Source organism: Balaenoptera musculus, chromosome 14 (assembly GCF_009873245.2).
Source record: "Balaenoptera musculus isolate JJ_BM4_2016_0621 chromosome 14, mBalMus1.pri.v3, whole genome shotgun sequence".
In the NCBI taxonomy this organism is placed as follows: domain Eukaryota; kingdom Metazoa; phylum Chordata; class Mammalia; order Artiodactyla; family Balaenopteridae; genus Balaenoptera; species Balaenoptera musculus.
Genome location: NC_045798.1, coordinates 27888162 through 27903559, shown reverse-complemented (window position 1 = coordinate 27903559; position 15398 = coordinate 27888162). Strand labels below are relative to the sequence as shown.

At 64.5% G+C, this 15398-nt stretch overlaps 1 protein-coding gene across 9 annotated transcripts in view; it reads left to right on the top strand.

Moving 5' to 3' along the window:
- ARVCF (ARVCF delta catenin family member) overlaps positions 1-14843 on the top strand; it is a 36054-nt gene extending 21211 nt beyond the window's left edge. For 2 of the 9 annotated variants that reach the window (XM_036823607.1, XM_036823612.1), the window contains 17 exons: positions 4094-4252; positions 4361-4881; positions 5824-6326; positions 6881-7064; positions 7860-7977; positions 8328-8499; positions 8997-9014; positions 10025-10096; positions 11354-11481; positions 11687-11837; positions 11934-12132; positions 12249-12360; positions 12461-12551; positions 12768-12821; positions 13192-13277; positions 13748-13867; positions 14231-14843. In XM_036823607.1, the coding sequence (XP_036679502.1) occupies positions 4094-4252; positions 4361-4881; positions 5824-6326; positions 6881-7064; positions 7860-7977; positions 8328-8499; positions 8997-9014; positions 10025-10096; positions 11354-11481; positions 11687-11837; positions 11934-12132; positions 12249-12360; positions 12461-12551; positions 12768-12821; positions 13192-13277; positions 13748-13855 (2676 nt within the window). In that variant the 3' untranslated portion in view covers positions 13856-13867; positions 14231-14843. Of the gene's footprint in view, positions 1-1755; positions 1979-4093; positions 4253-4360; positions 4882-5823; positions 6327-6880; positions 7065-7859; positions 7978-8327; positions 8500-8996; positions 9015-10024; positions 10097-11353; positions 11482-11686; positions 11838-11933; positions 12133-12248; positions 12361-12460; positions 12552-12767; positions 12822-13191; positions 13278-13747; positions 13868-14230 lie in introns of those variants that run through there. The other 7 variants (XM_036823609.1, XM_036823613.1, XM_036823611.1 and 4 more) reach the window with 5 other exon arrangements.
- The last annotated feature ends 555 nt before the right edge of the window (positions 14844-15398 follow it).

Sequence of the window (15398 nt, the reverse complement as noted above, 5' to 3'; positions counted from 1 at the left end):
CAGTCTACTGGGCACCCACTGTCCCTTGGCCTCTTGGCCACTCAGCCTGGGCCTGCGCCCTTGCAGGTGGATTGCTGCTGTGGAGGGGGGAGCTCCCGGTCAGCCAGGGCTGGGTTCGCCACTGTGGGCACCAAGGGAGGGAACGTCTGTAGTGGCCAAGGACTTGCTCCCTGGTGGGAGATGCTTGCCTGGCTTGGCCTGGACTCCATCCAGGATGGCCACTCTGGGTTGGGGGCTGGTATTCCTCCACCCCTCGGTTCATTCATCCAGCAGCAGCCATCTCGTGCTCTCTGAGAGCCTGGATGGGGTTGTGGGAGCCAGGGGTGGGATCCCACCTTAATCTATCCCTTGCGTGTGCTGGTGGGGCTGTGGACAGGGTGGGGCAACCACCCCACATCCTGTTCTTCGTGATCCAGACCATGGGTGCTCATCTCTCAAGGGCAGGCATTGCAGGTGGATCCGTGCCTCTGGGACCCCAGTCCAGCTCCCCACCAGTGGTGACTTGGCTTGTATCCTCTGTCTCCTCCTTCCGCCATTCCCACATGCGCCCCCAGAGGCTGCTGTGGGCTTTTGCCCAGGGGTGGCCCCTCTGTGTCTTGTCCCACGTCTCATTTTTCTGTGCCTCACACACCTTAGATCTGGTCACAAAGTCAGGACTGGCACTATCCCACCTGTCCTGTGGCCTGGACACCCCAGGTCCTTCCTGTTTTCATACAAGGAAGCTGAGCCCAGGTGTGTGACGGGGCCACAGCCCTCCAGCTCTGGGCCTCTGGAGACCCTCTTGAGAGCAGTGGTTGGGTCCACCTTTCTGGGATACTGGTCACTCCCGCCCCTGCTTGGAGTCCTGGGCTAAGCCCCTCCCACAAGTTCACAGGAGCTCATGGGAAACTCCAGAAGTGGACAACAGTCCCTTGCTGGGCCAGGCCCAGGGCCCCTGGACCAAGTGGACCATGGATGGGAGGACCATGGGACAGATTTGGGCCCTGGGGAGAGGTGGTGGGAGGCTGGACAGTCATCCCAGCGAGAGAGGCAAGGATGGTGCCAGGGCAGAGGGAGGGTGAGGCAGTTGACAGGACTTGGCGGGATTTGGGGTGTGGGGGAGGCTGCAGGTGTTGTTCATGTCTAGGGTATGAGGGAAATCTGGGGCTGCAGGGCTGGGGTTTCCTGAGGTGGGCCTGCCTGGGTAGGTGGCCATGGGACATGGGGCCCTAGAGCAGGGCCTTGAGGCCAGATGAGAATCCAGGCAGCCTGGTCAGCAGCCTCTGTTGAGAGCTGACTGTGTCCTGGTCAGTCAGTCTGTGACCCCATGTCTTCACCCCAAAGACGTTTCGGAGGCCCAAGCCAGGGATCAACCTTGGGCTCCTTCTACCCTAGGCCTCGGATCCCCCACCTGCCAGTTCTGAGACTCCCATGGTAGACGCTGGGTGGGTGGTTGAGGAAGTCTGGACACGCAGGTAGAAGGCAGGAGGGGATGTCGGTGCTGGGTGCTGTCGGGAGAGCCTGCGAACTGACGTGCCTGGGCCTGGGAGCCGGGATGGGTGCTCGTGCACATGTGTGTCCAGGTCCCTTTCTGCATGTGTGTGCCCAGGCGTGTGTAACGGGGGCCGGGCCTCCCCGTGATCACCGGCTGACTCACGCTCCCGCCTCCCTGCCCACCGGGGTGAAGTCATCACCATTTTTAGCTCCCTGAGGTCATTTGCCAGTCAGGGCTCTTGGGGCCTTGGGATCCCGCTGCCGGGCTGCCCGGGCTGGGTGTTGGTGGCTGATGCTGCAGGGTTGCCATGCCTTGTTGGGCCCCTGGCTCTCCTGGATCCCCATCCCCTCTTTCCCCCAATTTTGCATTGTGTCTGCCGGCTGGAGTGAGAAGCAGCAGCCAGGCCCCCCTGGCACTGAGGTCCAAGATGTGCACCCCCTGTGCCACCCTCCAGCAGCCCAAGCCTGGCCAGGGGATAGGGGCTCTTCTCGGAGAGGGTTAAATGTATGCAAATGTATGCATACCTACTAAGGGGCCCATACTCCTGGCAGTGTCCTGGACAACCTGGTCCCCTCCTGTCAGTCCTGCTCCCTGCACTCCCTGTGCTTTGTAGCCATGGGGCCTTGCTGCTCCTCCCCTTCCCTGGCTGAGCAGAGAGCTCACTGCCAGCCACACTTTTGCTCCCACAGTTGCCAAGTGCAGATGGGGCGGCCGAGGCCCCAGCAGGGACATGCTGTCCCTGAACCGCTGCTCCAGAACCGCCCCAGCTCCCCAGTGCCCTCAGAGAAGAGCCAGGCCACCCTGCCCAGCTGCACACCAGCGTGTCCCCACCCCAGGCCTCAGTTTACTTCTCTTTCCCAAGGAACAGCGTCCCTCTTTCCTGGCCAGCTCCCCAACAGGCATACTACTTGCATTCTAGGACTGAGAAGGTGGCAGCCAAGGCTGTCGCCCCAGAGGGGTGACATGTGGCTGAAAGGCCTTCCCTGTGGATGCCTGAAATCCCACGTTAGCAGTTTGTGCAGTTCTGGGTAGTCCTTTCCTCTCTGTCAGGCCTCAGTTTCTCTTTTTCATAAAATCACATATTGTCCTCCGAGGCCCTGCTTCTGGGGGAGGGGGCACATTCTGTGACCTCTTCCTCTGTCACCAGAGCCTGAGGGATGCTCCTAGCAGGTTGGTGCAGGCTTCTCCCTGGACCCCTGAAGAGGCTGCAGGGGCCCAGAACCTCAACACTGTGTTCATTTGGGGGGACATGCATTCCTTTAGGACAGGACCCCAACCTGGGGAGACTTCACACCCGAGGCCCTCGGGAGGCAGGCCCTGAGGGCAGCCCTGGGCACCTTGCCTTGCATGCTCCTGGGCCCGGGGACGGGAAGGTGGCCCTGGGAGCCTTGCCTTGCATGTTCCCGGTCCCAGGGACGGAAGCAGAGCAGGGCTCTGGCGCCAGGCAGATGCGGGTTGAGCTGCTGGCCTTTCCTGGGGCCCAGGCGGGGACCCATCCCACAAAGCACGGGCCTGGGCCCTGGAGCAGGACCTGTCCTCCTGCTGACCCGGCCCTGGCTGCCCGGGAATGTGCTCCCCCACGCCCGCCCACTGCGGCTTGGGTTTCAGCTCCTACCCGTCCTGGCCAGACGCTGATCCTGGGATGTTGGCATGGTGGGTGGTCAGAGGCCTGGGGTCCCCGTGCCTCTCAGCATAGCAGGGGTCCAGCCCAGCTGTGCTGTGGGCTGGCCTGTCCTCTCTGAGCCTCAGTTTCCCCACTGGTGAGTCTGGCCAGTAGGCCTGTGGGCTTTAGAAGAGCCTCTCTCCAGCACCATCTTGCCTGCGGGGATGTTGGCAAGGGAGGCTGAGAGCTGAGGTCCAAGGCTGGGGAGGCCCGGGGGTGTGTGGGGAGGGGACACCAGGGTTCCCATCAAGGATCAGCTGGGCCCCCATTGGCCTGAATCCACCCTCTCTGGGCTCTGATATGACACCCAGGGCCTCAGTGAGGGGCACCAGCCACTGGCCCCAGTGAGGTAGGGCCAGGCCCTGCCCACTCAGCACCCCAAGAGTATCCGGGCCGGAAGGGGCGAGGGTATTTTGGTGCTCTGAGTGCGCAGGGCATTCTGGGAGTTGGGTATTTCTGTCCTGCGAGGGCGTCTAGCTGGCCTTGGGGATGGCGGGAGCCTGGGTGTGGCCACAGGGAGTCAGTGAACAATGCTGAAATTGCCACCCTCTGCACTCAAGGTTTCTGGGGTGGGCAGGGAGGAGGCACAGGAAAGAGCCATCCTTTAGGGAGGGCCCAGCCAGGGTGATGATGAGTGACGTCAGGAGAGCATCCTGCGGGTGCTTGGGCCTCCAGGAGCTGTGGCAGCTGGGCTTACAGCTCAGACAGGGCTGCCCAAGACTGCGCCGCTGGGCCCAGGGCCTTATCCACTAGATCAGCCCGAGGAGGCCCTGGGATGGGGACCAGCCCCTCGGCTTTCAGAGGCAAGAATGTGCTGCTGTCCTCACCAGCCAGGGCTGAGACAGGCCCTGGGGCAGGGGAAGAAGGCCCTCCTGGCGTCCAGACCAGCACGAGCGTCCTTGCCCCAGGGCTGCAGAGCACGGGGTCCTCCCACCAACACCTGCCCCCTCGCCCAGGAGCAGAGCCCGGGCAGCCAGGCCTCTCTGGCCATGATGCCGGAGGCGCCTGAGGTGCTGGAGGAGACAGTGACGGTGGAGGAGGACCCTGGCACCCCCACCTCCCATGTGTCCATCATCACGTCAGAAGATGGCACCACTCGTCGCACTGAGACCAAGGTACACCTCGCCCCGGCCTCCTGCGGGCCACCCATTATTCAGGTGGAGGGCTGAGGCCACCCTGGCCTCTCAGGCTGCCAGCCCACAGGCTGCCCCCTCACCCACCAGGTCACCAAGACAGTCAAGACGGTGACCACTCGAACAGTGCGCCAGGTGCCCGTGGGCCCCGATGGCCTCCCCCTGCTGGATGGCGGCCACCCACTGGGCCCCTTCACCGACGGCCCGCTGGACCGACACTTCCTGCTGCGCGGGGGTGGCCCAGCGGCCACGCTCTCCCGCACCTGCCTTGGCAGCGGGGGCAGCTTTCCTGATGAGCCCCGCGACATCCCCAGCTATGGCAGCCTGTCCCGCGGACTGGGTGTGCGGCCCCCGCGTGGAGGCCCCCTGGGCCCAGGCCCTGGTGATGGCTGCTTCACGCTGCCCAGCCGCCGGGAGGCCTTCCCTGCAGGCCCTGAGCCTGGGCCGCCAGCCGGCCGCTCCCAGCCCGAGCGGTTCCAGGCAGAGCCGTATGGCTTGGAGGACGACACTCGCAGCCTGGCTGCTGAGGACGAGGGGGGCCCGGAGCTGGAGCCTGACTGTGGCACAGCCGCGCGGAGGAGGCCAGACTGTGGGCGGGGCCTGCGCACCAGGTGAGCCCCCATGCGCTCTCACTGCCTCTGGGAAGCCTGCCTTCCACTCCTTGCAGAGTACCACAAGGGTAGTCTCGCTGCGGGGCTGTGTTAGTAACACACACGTTAGTTTGAATTGGCCTTGGCTCTTCTCGGGGACAGCGGCAAGGGCGGGCTCTGGGCTGTGGGGTTGCACTGGGCACCCTCCCTGCGGGTCTGGAGCAAGAGAAGCTGGTGACGCACCCATGCCTGCTGCCCCTGCTCCAGCCAGATGGCCCGTAAGACACAAGCCCAAGGGGCCCAGGGCATTTTTCTGAGCTTGGGCCCCAGCCCCTCCCCAATGCACAGGAGCACCCAGAACCCAGGCCCTCGGTCCTTCCCTTCCCGCTGCAGCCTTTGGTTCTGTCTCCCCTGCCCTCAGCTTCTCTGTCTGTCAGGTGGGAACATGACCACTGCCTGGGTCTGGATTATGCTGTGTGACCACAGGCAAGACACTCGCCCACCCCCAGTCCCAATCCCTCACCTAGGAAGTGGGTTTGACATCTTGTGCCCTGGAGAACTGGTGGCCTGAGGCCCCTCAGATGGTCCTACCAGGCTGGCTGTGTGCAAGGGGTGCACTAGCCAGACATGGCCTCATGGGGAGGTGGGACCCCAGTCACAGACAGATGTTTCGTAGAAATACGTTTAGCTGGGAGTCAGGGAAACTGCCTGGTGATGGGAGTGAGTGAGCTCCCATCTGGCAGGGATACAAATTCTGAGGACGTTGGCTGTGGTTTGGCTCTATCACTGGCTGTGAGTTAGTTCTTGCTGGGTCGGGTATGACCCTCAGCACCGACGATGCTCTAGGCCCAGCCCTAACCCATGGGTTCATGGTCCCCCGGAGAATGTGTGATGGGGCCGCTTGGGGACAGGGCCAGCCAGCAGCCGCGAGAGGACGGTCACGCACCGTGCTCGCCTGCACAGGGCCTACGAGGACGTGGCGGACGATGGCGGTGAGCTGATGATGGAGGAGCGGCCCCCCTTCCCGGCCACGGCGGCGCCTCTGGCCCAGCCGGAACATGGCAGCCTGGGCAGCCTGGACCGGGCAGTGCGGCGCTCGCCCTCGGTGGACAGTGCCCGCAAGGAGCCGCGCTGGCGGGACCCCGAGCTGCCCGAGGTGCTGGCCATGCTGCGGCACCCCGTGGACCCCGTGAAGGCCAACGCAGCCGCCTACCTGCAGCACCTGTGCTTCGAGAACGAGGGTGTCAAGCGCCGCGTGCGGCAGCTGCGGGGGCTGCCGCTGCTTGTGGCCCTACTGGACCACCCGCGGGCGGAGGTGCGGCGCCGGGCCTGTGGGGCGCTGCGGAACCTCTCGTATGGCCGGGATGCTGACAACAAGGCCGCCATCCGGGACTGTGGCGGTGTGCCTGCCCTGGTGCGCCTCCTTCGGGCCGCCCGGGACAGCGAGGTCCGTGAGCTCGTCACAGGTGAGGCGCCCGGCCGCCTGCGTCGCGGTTCAGTCAGGAGTCAGGCTCAGGCACTGTGTCAGGTCTCTACCTCTGGACTCGGCCGCCACAGGTAGGGCTGGCGCTGGCCCCCTCCCCGCCAGCTCCCATGTCCCCACCGTGACTACTCTGGGTCCTGCCTCTCTGGTCCCCCCCAGCAGGGCAGTGGTGGGGACCGTGGCTGGTCAGGGTCATGTGATGACCCCCTCTCGGCGTGGCCCCAGGAGCATAGTCCTACCTGCCTGGGTGGCTGGGAAGGGGTGGGGAAAAGAAGGCACATGCCAGCTCCAGGCTCCCTGCCAGCCCCTCCTATGTGTCCTGGCCTCTAGGGGGCTCCTTCCCCCCCTGGGGAGCCCCCTTTCGGTGTGGCGTGTGCATCTCACCCACACCAGAGCAGCACCCAGGGCCTCTTGTGGCTTTTGTCACTCCTGTCTTCTGGTGTGAGCTGGGGCCCAAAGAGGGCGGGGTGGGTCCTGAGCTGGTCCTCTGGGGACAGTGCCTGTGGTCAGCACTGGCGGGTTGATGGCGCCCTACAGGCACACTCTGGAACCTGTCATCCTACGAACCCCTGAAGATGGTCATCATTGACCACGGCCTGCAGACGCTGACCCACGAGGTCATTGTGCCGCACTCGGGCTGGGAGCCAGAGCCCAACGAGGACTCCAAGCCACGGGACGCTGAGTGGACGACTGTCTTCAAGAACACATCAGGCTGCTTGAGGTGTGGGTGGGGCCAGGCTCAGGTGCCCCTCGAAGCCTCCCAGGGCTGTTCCCAACCAAGGAGGCAGGAGCCAGGCACCAGAGCCTGCATGCATACCTGGGGACAGCTGTCCTAAGAATAGCCACGTCCCTGTGTCCTAGATAACGTGGAAGACAGCTAGCCACCCAGGCCTCGGCGTCAGAGCCAGGTCACAGTTCCTGCCCGAGTCCCGAGAATGTGCCTGATGGGGCTGTACTCACCCCCACAGGCAGCCTCTGGATGTCTGCCACCCTCCCATGTACCCCTGCTCCATCCCTGCACAGCTTCGACCCATCCCTGTGACGCCCAGGGAGGGGGAGCTAGGACCCTCCTCTCCAGTCTGCCTCAGAGGCCTCATCCCACCTCCTTGTGACCCCTGCCCTCCCCCCACCACCCTTGGAGGCCCTGCAGAGACCCCACAGGCAGTCCTGCGTTCCCTCGGTCCTGCCTGTCCATCAGGATATCCCCCCATGACCCTCTGGGGTCCTTACCTCAGCACAAGGTGGAGCCTTGAGCTGCACAGATGCAGGCCTCTGGATCCCCTTCTGTCCCTTTGCAGTTCAGCTGGGAGTCAGGGGAGCCCCCCACCCCACACAGATGCCAGGCCAGGGCCCCCTCCTGGGGTCCCAGCAGTCAGGCCATTGCTGCTTCACCTTCACTACTAACCTCTTGTCATCTGCTAGCAGCCCTTACAGCGTGGCACAGAGCATGTTCTGCAGATAAGATGAGACCCCGGAGCTGGAGCTGGGGTCACAGGGCTTGCTCTTGGCCACACAGGAATGTGAGCTCAGATGGTGCAGAGGCCCGGCGGCGACTCCGTGAGTGTGAGGGGCTGGTGGACGCACTCCTGCACGCCCTGCAGTCAGCCGTGGGCAGGAAGGACACGGACAACAAGGTAGGCGGGGAGGCCCTGGCAGGCCCCAGGCAGGGTCAGTCTCGCAGCCTCCCATGAAGGGTCGGGGAATGGAGCAGGAGCCCTGGACTGTCCAGGCGGCACAGGGGACGGGTGTGTGGTGCGGGACAGCAGGTGTGCCCTGAAGCCCTGGACCAGGTCCCGCGTGTGGTAGGTGCTCCCCCCTCCTTCCTCAGGCCCTCCCTGGGTTTCGCCCGAGTGGGCCCCTAACCCAGGCCTCCCCATCCTGCACCCGGTCCCTTCTGCGCTCACGAGCTGTGGCATCTTCCCTGGGGAGGGGGCGGTCAGTGTCCCGTGCCCCCCAGCGGTACCCTAGCCCCCTCTCTCTGCAGTCGGTGGAGAACTGCGTGTGCATCGTACGGAACCTCTCCTACCACGTGCACAAGGAGGTGCCGGGGGCCGACAGGTACCAGGAGGCCGAGCCCAGGCCCCCGGGCAGTGCCATGGGCGCCCAGCGCCGGAGGAGGGAGGATGCCGGCTGCTTTGGTGGCAAGAAGGCCAAAGGTGTGTGGGTGGGACTGGGGTACTGCGTTAGGACCCCCAGCCCTGCCAAGCCGAAGGCCCTCCGCACCCACAGGGGACACGTTCAGGGACCCAAGGAGGGTGCCCAGGACCACCTGTGCAGTGGTCCCCCCTGGTGCCCGGACCCAGGCCCTCAGCTCCAGGAAGGGCCTGGGGGCCCAAGTTTGGAAGTGCCGAGGACAGCGCCGCCTCCTGGCATTGGCAGGGCACCCAAGGATCCTGAGGAGCCCAGGGGGCAGCACCCCACCTGCCTCACGCCGTCCCTACCTCGGGTGCAGCTGCCAGGGGTCTGTACACTGCCTTCACCTGCCCCACTGCGTTGGCCTTTTCTGATCCCCGTCCCACTTGTGGGCACTCAGCCCCCAAAAGTAATCGGGGTGAGAGTCCCCGTCCCCCTGCCCTACACTTCCTGGGAGGGAATGGGGGTGCTTCCCGCTCAGGCTCCTCTCCTCTCTCCTGTGCTTCCTCCGGCCGCCCAGAAGAGTGGTTCCATGAAGGTAAGTCCCTGTTTGTCCTGCCGTGCAGGCCTGGCGGGTGCAGTGGGCACCAGGGACCCCTCCCCCCCCCATTGCTCAGGCAGCCATCTCCATGACAACTGCAGGACCTTTCATCCTTGGGAAGGCCCCATCCCTGTCCCTTCTCCAGGCAGCCATCTCCATGGCAACTGTGTGGACATGACAACTGCAGGAATGTCAGCCTGGGGCTGGTTGGGAGGCCGAGGGGCTGTCCCTCTGTAACCTCAGAGCCGAGGGTGGATAGGGCCTGGGCATGTCCATTCCCAGGGGCACTGGGGAGCAGAGTTTGCCCCTCCGATGGGATGGGCCAGGTGTGGCTCGGAGGGACCATGCAAATGCCCCAGGAGGCTGGGTAGGGCAGGCCCCTGATCGTCTGAACTCAGCTCTGCCTTCCAAGAATGGGAATGTTCCTCATCTGAGCGGGAGGACGGCCGGGAGGTGGTGAGCTGGCTCTCACGGAGGTGTGCAGGCCGAGGCTGACGGGTGTTAGGTGGGGCTGCTGCAGGGGCCTGCGGGTGGGGGGGTCTCCTGGCCAGCAGAGCCCAGGGCCGGGTCCTGGCCCCAGACAGGGGCAAGTTTCCCCATGAGTGGGACTCTTGGCTCCAGCCTTGCCTCACTGTGCAGCCAGGCAAGTCCTGTCCCTGCCAGCCCTCGGCTTCCCTGTCTGCACCTCCCTGCCCCTGCCTGGGCTCCTGGGCCCCTCAGTTCACACACATGGTGGGCCCAAGGATCCCATCGGAAGGATCTGCAGTGCAGCTCCCAGCACCCGATGGAGGATGAGTCCTGGCAGCTCAGGCAGGGCTCGGACCTCCCTAGGCCTAACTGCCACCACTGCCCTTTGGGCAGAGCTGCCTGCCTGGACTCAGAACGGTGCTCTGTTCCCAGGCCTCTTGGTGCCCAGTCTTGGATGTGGGGGTGCTGTCCCCGCCCCTCCTGACACAAACCTGCACCCTGCGGGGTCCACCTCACCTCCCACTGCCCTTCTGTTCCAGGGAAGAGGGATGGTGAGATGGACCAGAACTTTGACACTCTGGACCTACCCAAGCGGACTGAGGCTGCCAAAGGTGAGCAGTGGGAGGTGGAATCCAGGCCCAGGCCTGTCCAAGAGTTAAGCTTTGTACCACCAAACAGGCTGAAGGGGCTTGGGGATCCCATGGGGAAACTGAGGCCCACAGGTGTGGGGTTCCCCAGAGGACTGTGTAGTCCCTGGGCACCTGCTCAGGGCTCAGAATCAGGGTCTGTGCCACAGGTCATTTCAGGCAGGGTGTGGGCACGGAGGCAGGGAAGAGCCAGGCACTTGCCAGGTCACACAGCACATGAGAGGCTGGCAGGGATTGGAGCGAGGGCTAGCTGGGCAGGGCCTCCTGTGCCAGCCGAGGAGCCCGGGTTCACTCCTAGGGGTTTTGGAGCCCCGAGGTGCAGTCAGATCCAGTTGGGAGGCTGGGCAAGATCACCCAGATCATGTGGGGGAGCGGTTGAAGCTTCTTGCCCCCTGTGTCCATCGGAGCCCCACTCTGTGGCACTTCTCTGTGCACTGGGAATCCAGCCTAGGCGAGAGAGGTCCGCCCTGCAAGCCCAGATGCCCACGAGCAGGGTGCAGCGGCGTAGCCGTGGGAGGTCTGGGGGGGGAGCATCACAGGTAGAGGGACCAGCCCATGCAAATGCCCTGCAGGGGCGAGTGCTTGGAGCATTTGGGGAACAGGAAGCTGGAGTGGAGGGAGCATGGGATATGAGAACTGGAGAAGGGTTGATGACATGTGGGGCTTGTAGGGGAGGGGAGGAAATGTCCAGGGACACAGAAGCCTAAATGTGGGGACAGACTTGGAAGGCCGGTCCGCCCTCCTCTCTGGAGCACTGTGAGGTGGCTCTGCTGCCAGGCTGGAGCCTCAATTGATGAGGGATGAGGAGTGGTTGAGTGGCTCTGACAGGGAGGATGGGCCTTATATACGGGTGGGGGTCTGTTGCTAGGGAGTCTGAGTCCTGTTGCTAGGGGAGCAGCCGTGGTTACTGCCTCCCTCCCCACCCTAGGCCTCCCGGAAGCTCCAGCGTCAGGCAGGTCCCATTTCTTTGGCAGTGGGGTCAAGGAAGAATGACCTCGCCTAAACCCACTGCCACCTCAGAGCCTGGGTTGATTGCCTTGTGAAGTGGGAAGGCTTTTTACTGTTCGGTGACTAAGGGGTGAACACGTTGCTGCTAAACATTCCTGATGATGCCACAGCCATCCTGGGCCACAGCTCGCCCTTCCCTGGGAGGGCTGAGGAGGGGGTGGGGGGTGACGGGGCGACCTGGGTGACTGTGGGCTGCGGGTGCTCCGTGCGCAGGCTTCGAGCTGCTGTACCAGCCTGAGGTAGTGCGTCTTTACCTGTCCCTCCTGACGGAGAGTCGGAACTTCAACACTCTGGAGGCCGCAGCCGGTGCCCTGCAGAACCTCAGTGCCGGCAACTGGGTGGTGAGAGGCCAAGCCTGGCAGGGAGGAGGTCTAGGGAATCCCAGGAGTATTCCTGGTGGAGATGCCGGGGGAGCTGCTGGGGGAGGGCTTTGTCAAGCAGGCGAGAAGAACGGTCCAGCCAGAGGGGCGGTCAGGGCTCAGGTGGGCGACTGTCTGGTGTGTGCGGGGCGGCCAGCACTGAGCACACCTCACACCCCTGCCGCAGTGGGCCACGTACATCCGCGCCACGGTGCGCAAGGAGCGCGGGCTGCCGGTGCTGGTGGAGCTGCTGCAGTCGGAGACCGACAAGGTGGTGCGCGCCGTCGCCATCGCCCTGCGCAACCTCTCGCTGGACCGGCGCAACAAGGACCTCATTGGTGAGGGCGGGGATGGGGGTCTGGGGCCCGGGCCACCTGCTCCTTGCGGCCCCCCTCCTGCCGGCGCCGGAGCATCCTCACAGCCCCTGCCCGCAGGGAGCTACGCCATGGCCGAGCTCGTGCGAAACGTGCGCAGCGCGCAGGCACCCACGCGGCCCGGGGCCTGTCTGGAGGAGGACACAGTGGTGGCCGTGCTCAACACCATCCACGAGATCGTGTCTGACAGCCTGGACAACGCGTGCTCACTGCTGCAGGCCCGCGGTGTGCCTGCGCTGGTGGCACTTGGCACCTCCAGGTGGGTGGGCGGGGCTTAGGTGGGGCAGGAGGTGCCCCCAGGTGGGTGGGGTGGGGCCAAGGTGGGGGCAGAGCAGGGCAGTCTTGGCCAGACACTGACCCCAGCCCGGACCGCAGCCAATCGGTGCGCGAGGCAAAGGCCGCATCCCACGTGCTGCAGACGGTGTGGAGTTACAAGGAGCTGCGTGGTGCCCTGCAGAGGGATGGCTGGACCAAGGCGCGCTTCCAGGTTTGGCCCACCCGGCCTTTCTCTCTCACTTCGCCCAGGCTGGGTACCCCGCGGGAGCACCCCGACCCACCCCATCTGTTATGTGCCCTCCTCCCCCTAGTCGGGTTCTGCTAATGCCAAGGGCCCCAAGGCACCACCGAGTCCTGGAGGCTTGGACGATAGCACGCTGCCGCTGGTGGACAAGAGCCTGGGTGAGTATGAGGCAGGGGTCCATCCTGAGGTTCAGGAGTGTCCCTCCACCCTGCTGAGGGGTGGAGGGAGGCCGACCTTCCTCCAGGAAGATGGCCCCCTCCCTTCCCCTCCCCAATCCTCTCCACCCGTGGTGTTCACCTTGGCACCAGGCTGAGGCCAGCCCTGGTCCCCTGCCACCGCTTGCAACCAGCCAGCCACCCGCTCGTACCTTGCAGACGGCGAGAAGTCAGGCAGCCGGGACGTGATCCCCATGGAGGCATTTGGCCCAGGTGAGGGCAGGTGCAGGTGCAGGTGCAGGTGCAGGCTGCCTATTCTCTGTGTGGGGAGGACCTTCCGAGGAGGTGTGGTTGGAAAAAAGATTTGGTTTAGGGGTGCTCAGGGGTGAGGGGTGGGGCAGCCAGGGAGGGGTCACTGCCCAGCCAGGGTGTCCTGTCTGGCAGCTGAGGGGGCAGCTGGAGGGCTCTGAGCCGCTGGTGGGGAACAGGGGAGAGGCTGCAAGGCCCACCACACGGGAGGGGCCGTGAGAAGGCCTGGCTCAGAGCGGGCTAGGTGGGGGCCCTCTCCAGATGCACCCTGGGCTGAGAGGGAGATCCATGCCTGGTGCCTGCCTCAGAGTCCTCTCCTGCCTCCACCCCACAGATGGATACTCCACCGTTGACCGGAGGGAGTGCAGGGCTCGAGGCAGTGACCCTGCAGGGGAGGCCTCTGAGAAGGAGTCGTTGAAAGTGAGTGGCTGTGGGCAGGTGTCCAGGGAGGTGGTGTGTCCACGGGTCACCTGGAGAGGGGCCCAGGCAAGGTTTGGTCTGGGGCCTGGGGTGGGGCTCACCTGCAGGGCAGTGGGGCTAGGAGACCCGTTTGGGGTGTGGCCCTTCTGCCTCGGGAACCTCACGTCAGAGCCAGCCTGTGGGTGCAGGTGGTTAAAAACTCGCACCCACTGGGAGGGAGGGGGCCCGGGACAGAGGGCGCATCTGCACCCTCCTCTGCATGGTCTCGCCTCCAGGGCAGCCCCTACCACCTGCTCTGTGCCAACCCTGCCTCTCCGAGCCCCGCTGGTTCAGCTCCCCCGGCCCTCAGGCCTCTCTCGCATGCACCCCGGCTCTTGCCCTGCCCTGCTGACCAGCCCAGCCCCCACTCGCCAGCTCGGACTAACTTGCTCTGTTCTGCCTCTAACGCCCTCCTGCCCACCACCCTGCAGCCCGACCCCGGCAGGAAGGCTCCTCCTCCCGGGCCCAGCAGACCCGCGGTCAGGCTGGTGGACGCCGTGGGGGATGCTAAGCCTCAGCCTGTTGACTCCTGGGTCTAGCTTGCATGCCTGGTACGTTCTTGTTCTCATCTGGTGTTCGTCCTCTGGGCGGGGCCTTCTCTCCATCCCGTCTGCCTGCCTGCCTGCTCCGCTCTCCGCACGCTCCCCGCAGGGCCACCTCGAGCTCAGCGGGCCTGAAGGCCCAGCGGAGGGAAGCCCAGGCTGGGGACTGAGGGAGGGGCCCCCTGGCCTGCAGCCTGGCTCAGGCCCTGTGCCATCAGGGCCTGGAGGTCACGGGGTGAGAGCAGGGGTGGTCCACACCTTCCAATGCCCCTAGCACAGGGTCCCCCGAGGACCACCCGAGGCAGCTGCCTTCACCCACGCATCCATCGCCCTGCTACCGGGCTTGCTCAGCCTTCCCCTCTTCCTCCTCAGGGCCTGGGCCCAGCCGTTTGCTCTTAGGGTCTGATCTCAGAAGAAGGGACCTCGGGAAAGGACCTCCAGGCGGCCTGCACAGACCCCGCCGTGGAGCTGGGAGCCCCTGGCGGCGGGCGTAGGCAGCTCCTCTTTCCCTGGAGCTGTGGGTTCTGGACACGCCTGCCCTCCCGCCCTCTCTCCCCCCTTCTAACTCCCGGGCGAGTTAGTTTACTGATACGGTGCTGTGTGCCAGTGAGAGCCCGGCAGGGCCCAGGGCAGGGCACCCGGCTTTGCTTTGGGGCTGGCGGGGCCCCTGAGGAGCTGGGTGGGGGTGGGGCCCTGGGGCCCTGCAGCCAGGCAGGGAGGGGGCTCAGTGAAGGGAGTCTGAACCCAAGGGTGGAGGGGCTTCCCTGGGCCCTGAGTTGGGGGCGACCCACAGAGAGGCTTTGGAGGGTCCCGCCCACCCCCAGATGCCTGGAGCGCCTTCCCTGCTCGGCTCTGGCCCCTGAGTAGCGCCTCTGGGACTGACCTTTGGCAGCAGCAGTGGGGGACTGCTGTTCAGTGCCTGCTATTTGTGACTTAAAAACAAGAAAAACACTAATGAAAACAATTAAAAACAAAACCAAAATAAGACTATGGGTAAACATCTAAATTTTTGTAAGAAAAATTAAAAATTAAAAAAAACAACAAAGGAACCTCCTGTCTTCCAAGGCTCAGCTCTCTCCGTGAGCCGCTCCCATCGTTTGCTGGGTGTCGGAGGTGGCCCATGGTGTGTGTCTGCTGTGTCCAGCAGGGGCTCAGCTCCGAGTCCCCAGGGTTGTTTCCTCACATGCGTCCCCTTTCTACACACAAAGAGGAGTGGGCTTGATCCTGGGTAGCTAGCTGGGTCCTGAGGCCTGGGGTGGAGTCCTGGCCAGTGGCTGGTCTTGGGCACAGGTGGCCCTCAGCCAGGAGGGGTGACCCTGGGGTCTAGGACCCCACCCTCTGCTGGGGCCCAAGGGAGCCTCTGAGGTGGCCAGAGGTCCAACCACTTAGGGGCCTTGGGGCTGGAGCACCAGGTCAGAGCTGGGGGCACCTGTGGATTTAGGTGGATGCAAACCAACTCTGCTTCATTGCTTGCCAGCTGGGCACCTGCAGAAGTGCTGCAGCTGGTCTGAGTCTACTCTCTCTTCGCCAAACAAGGCCG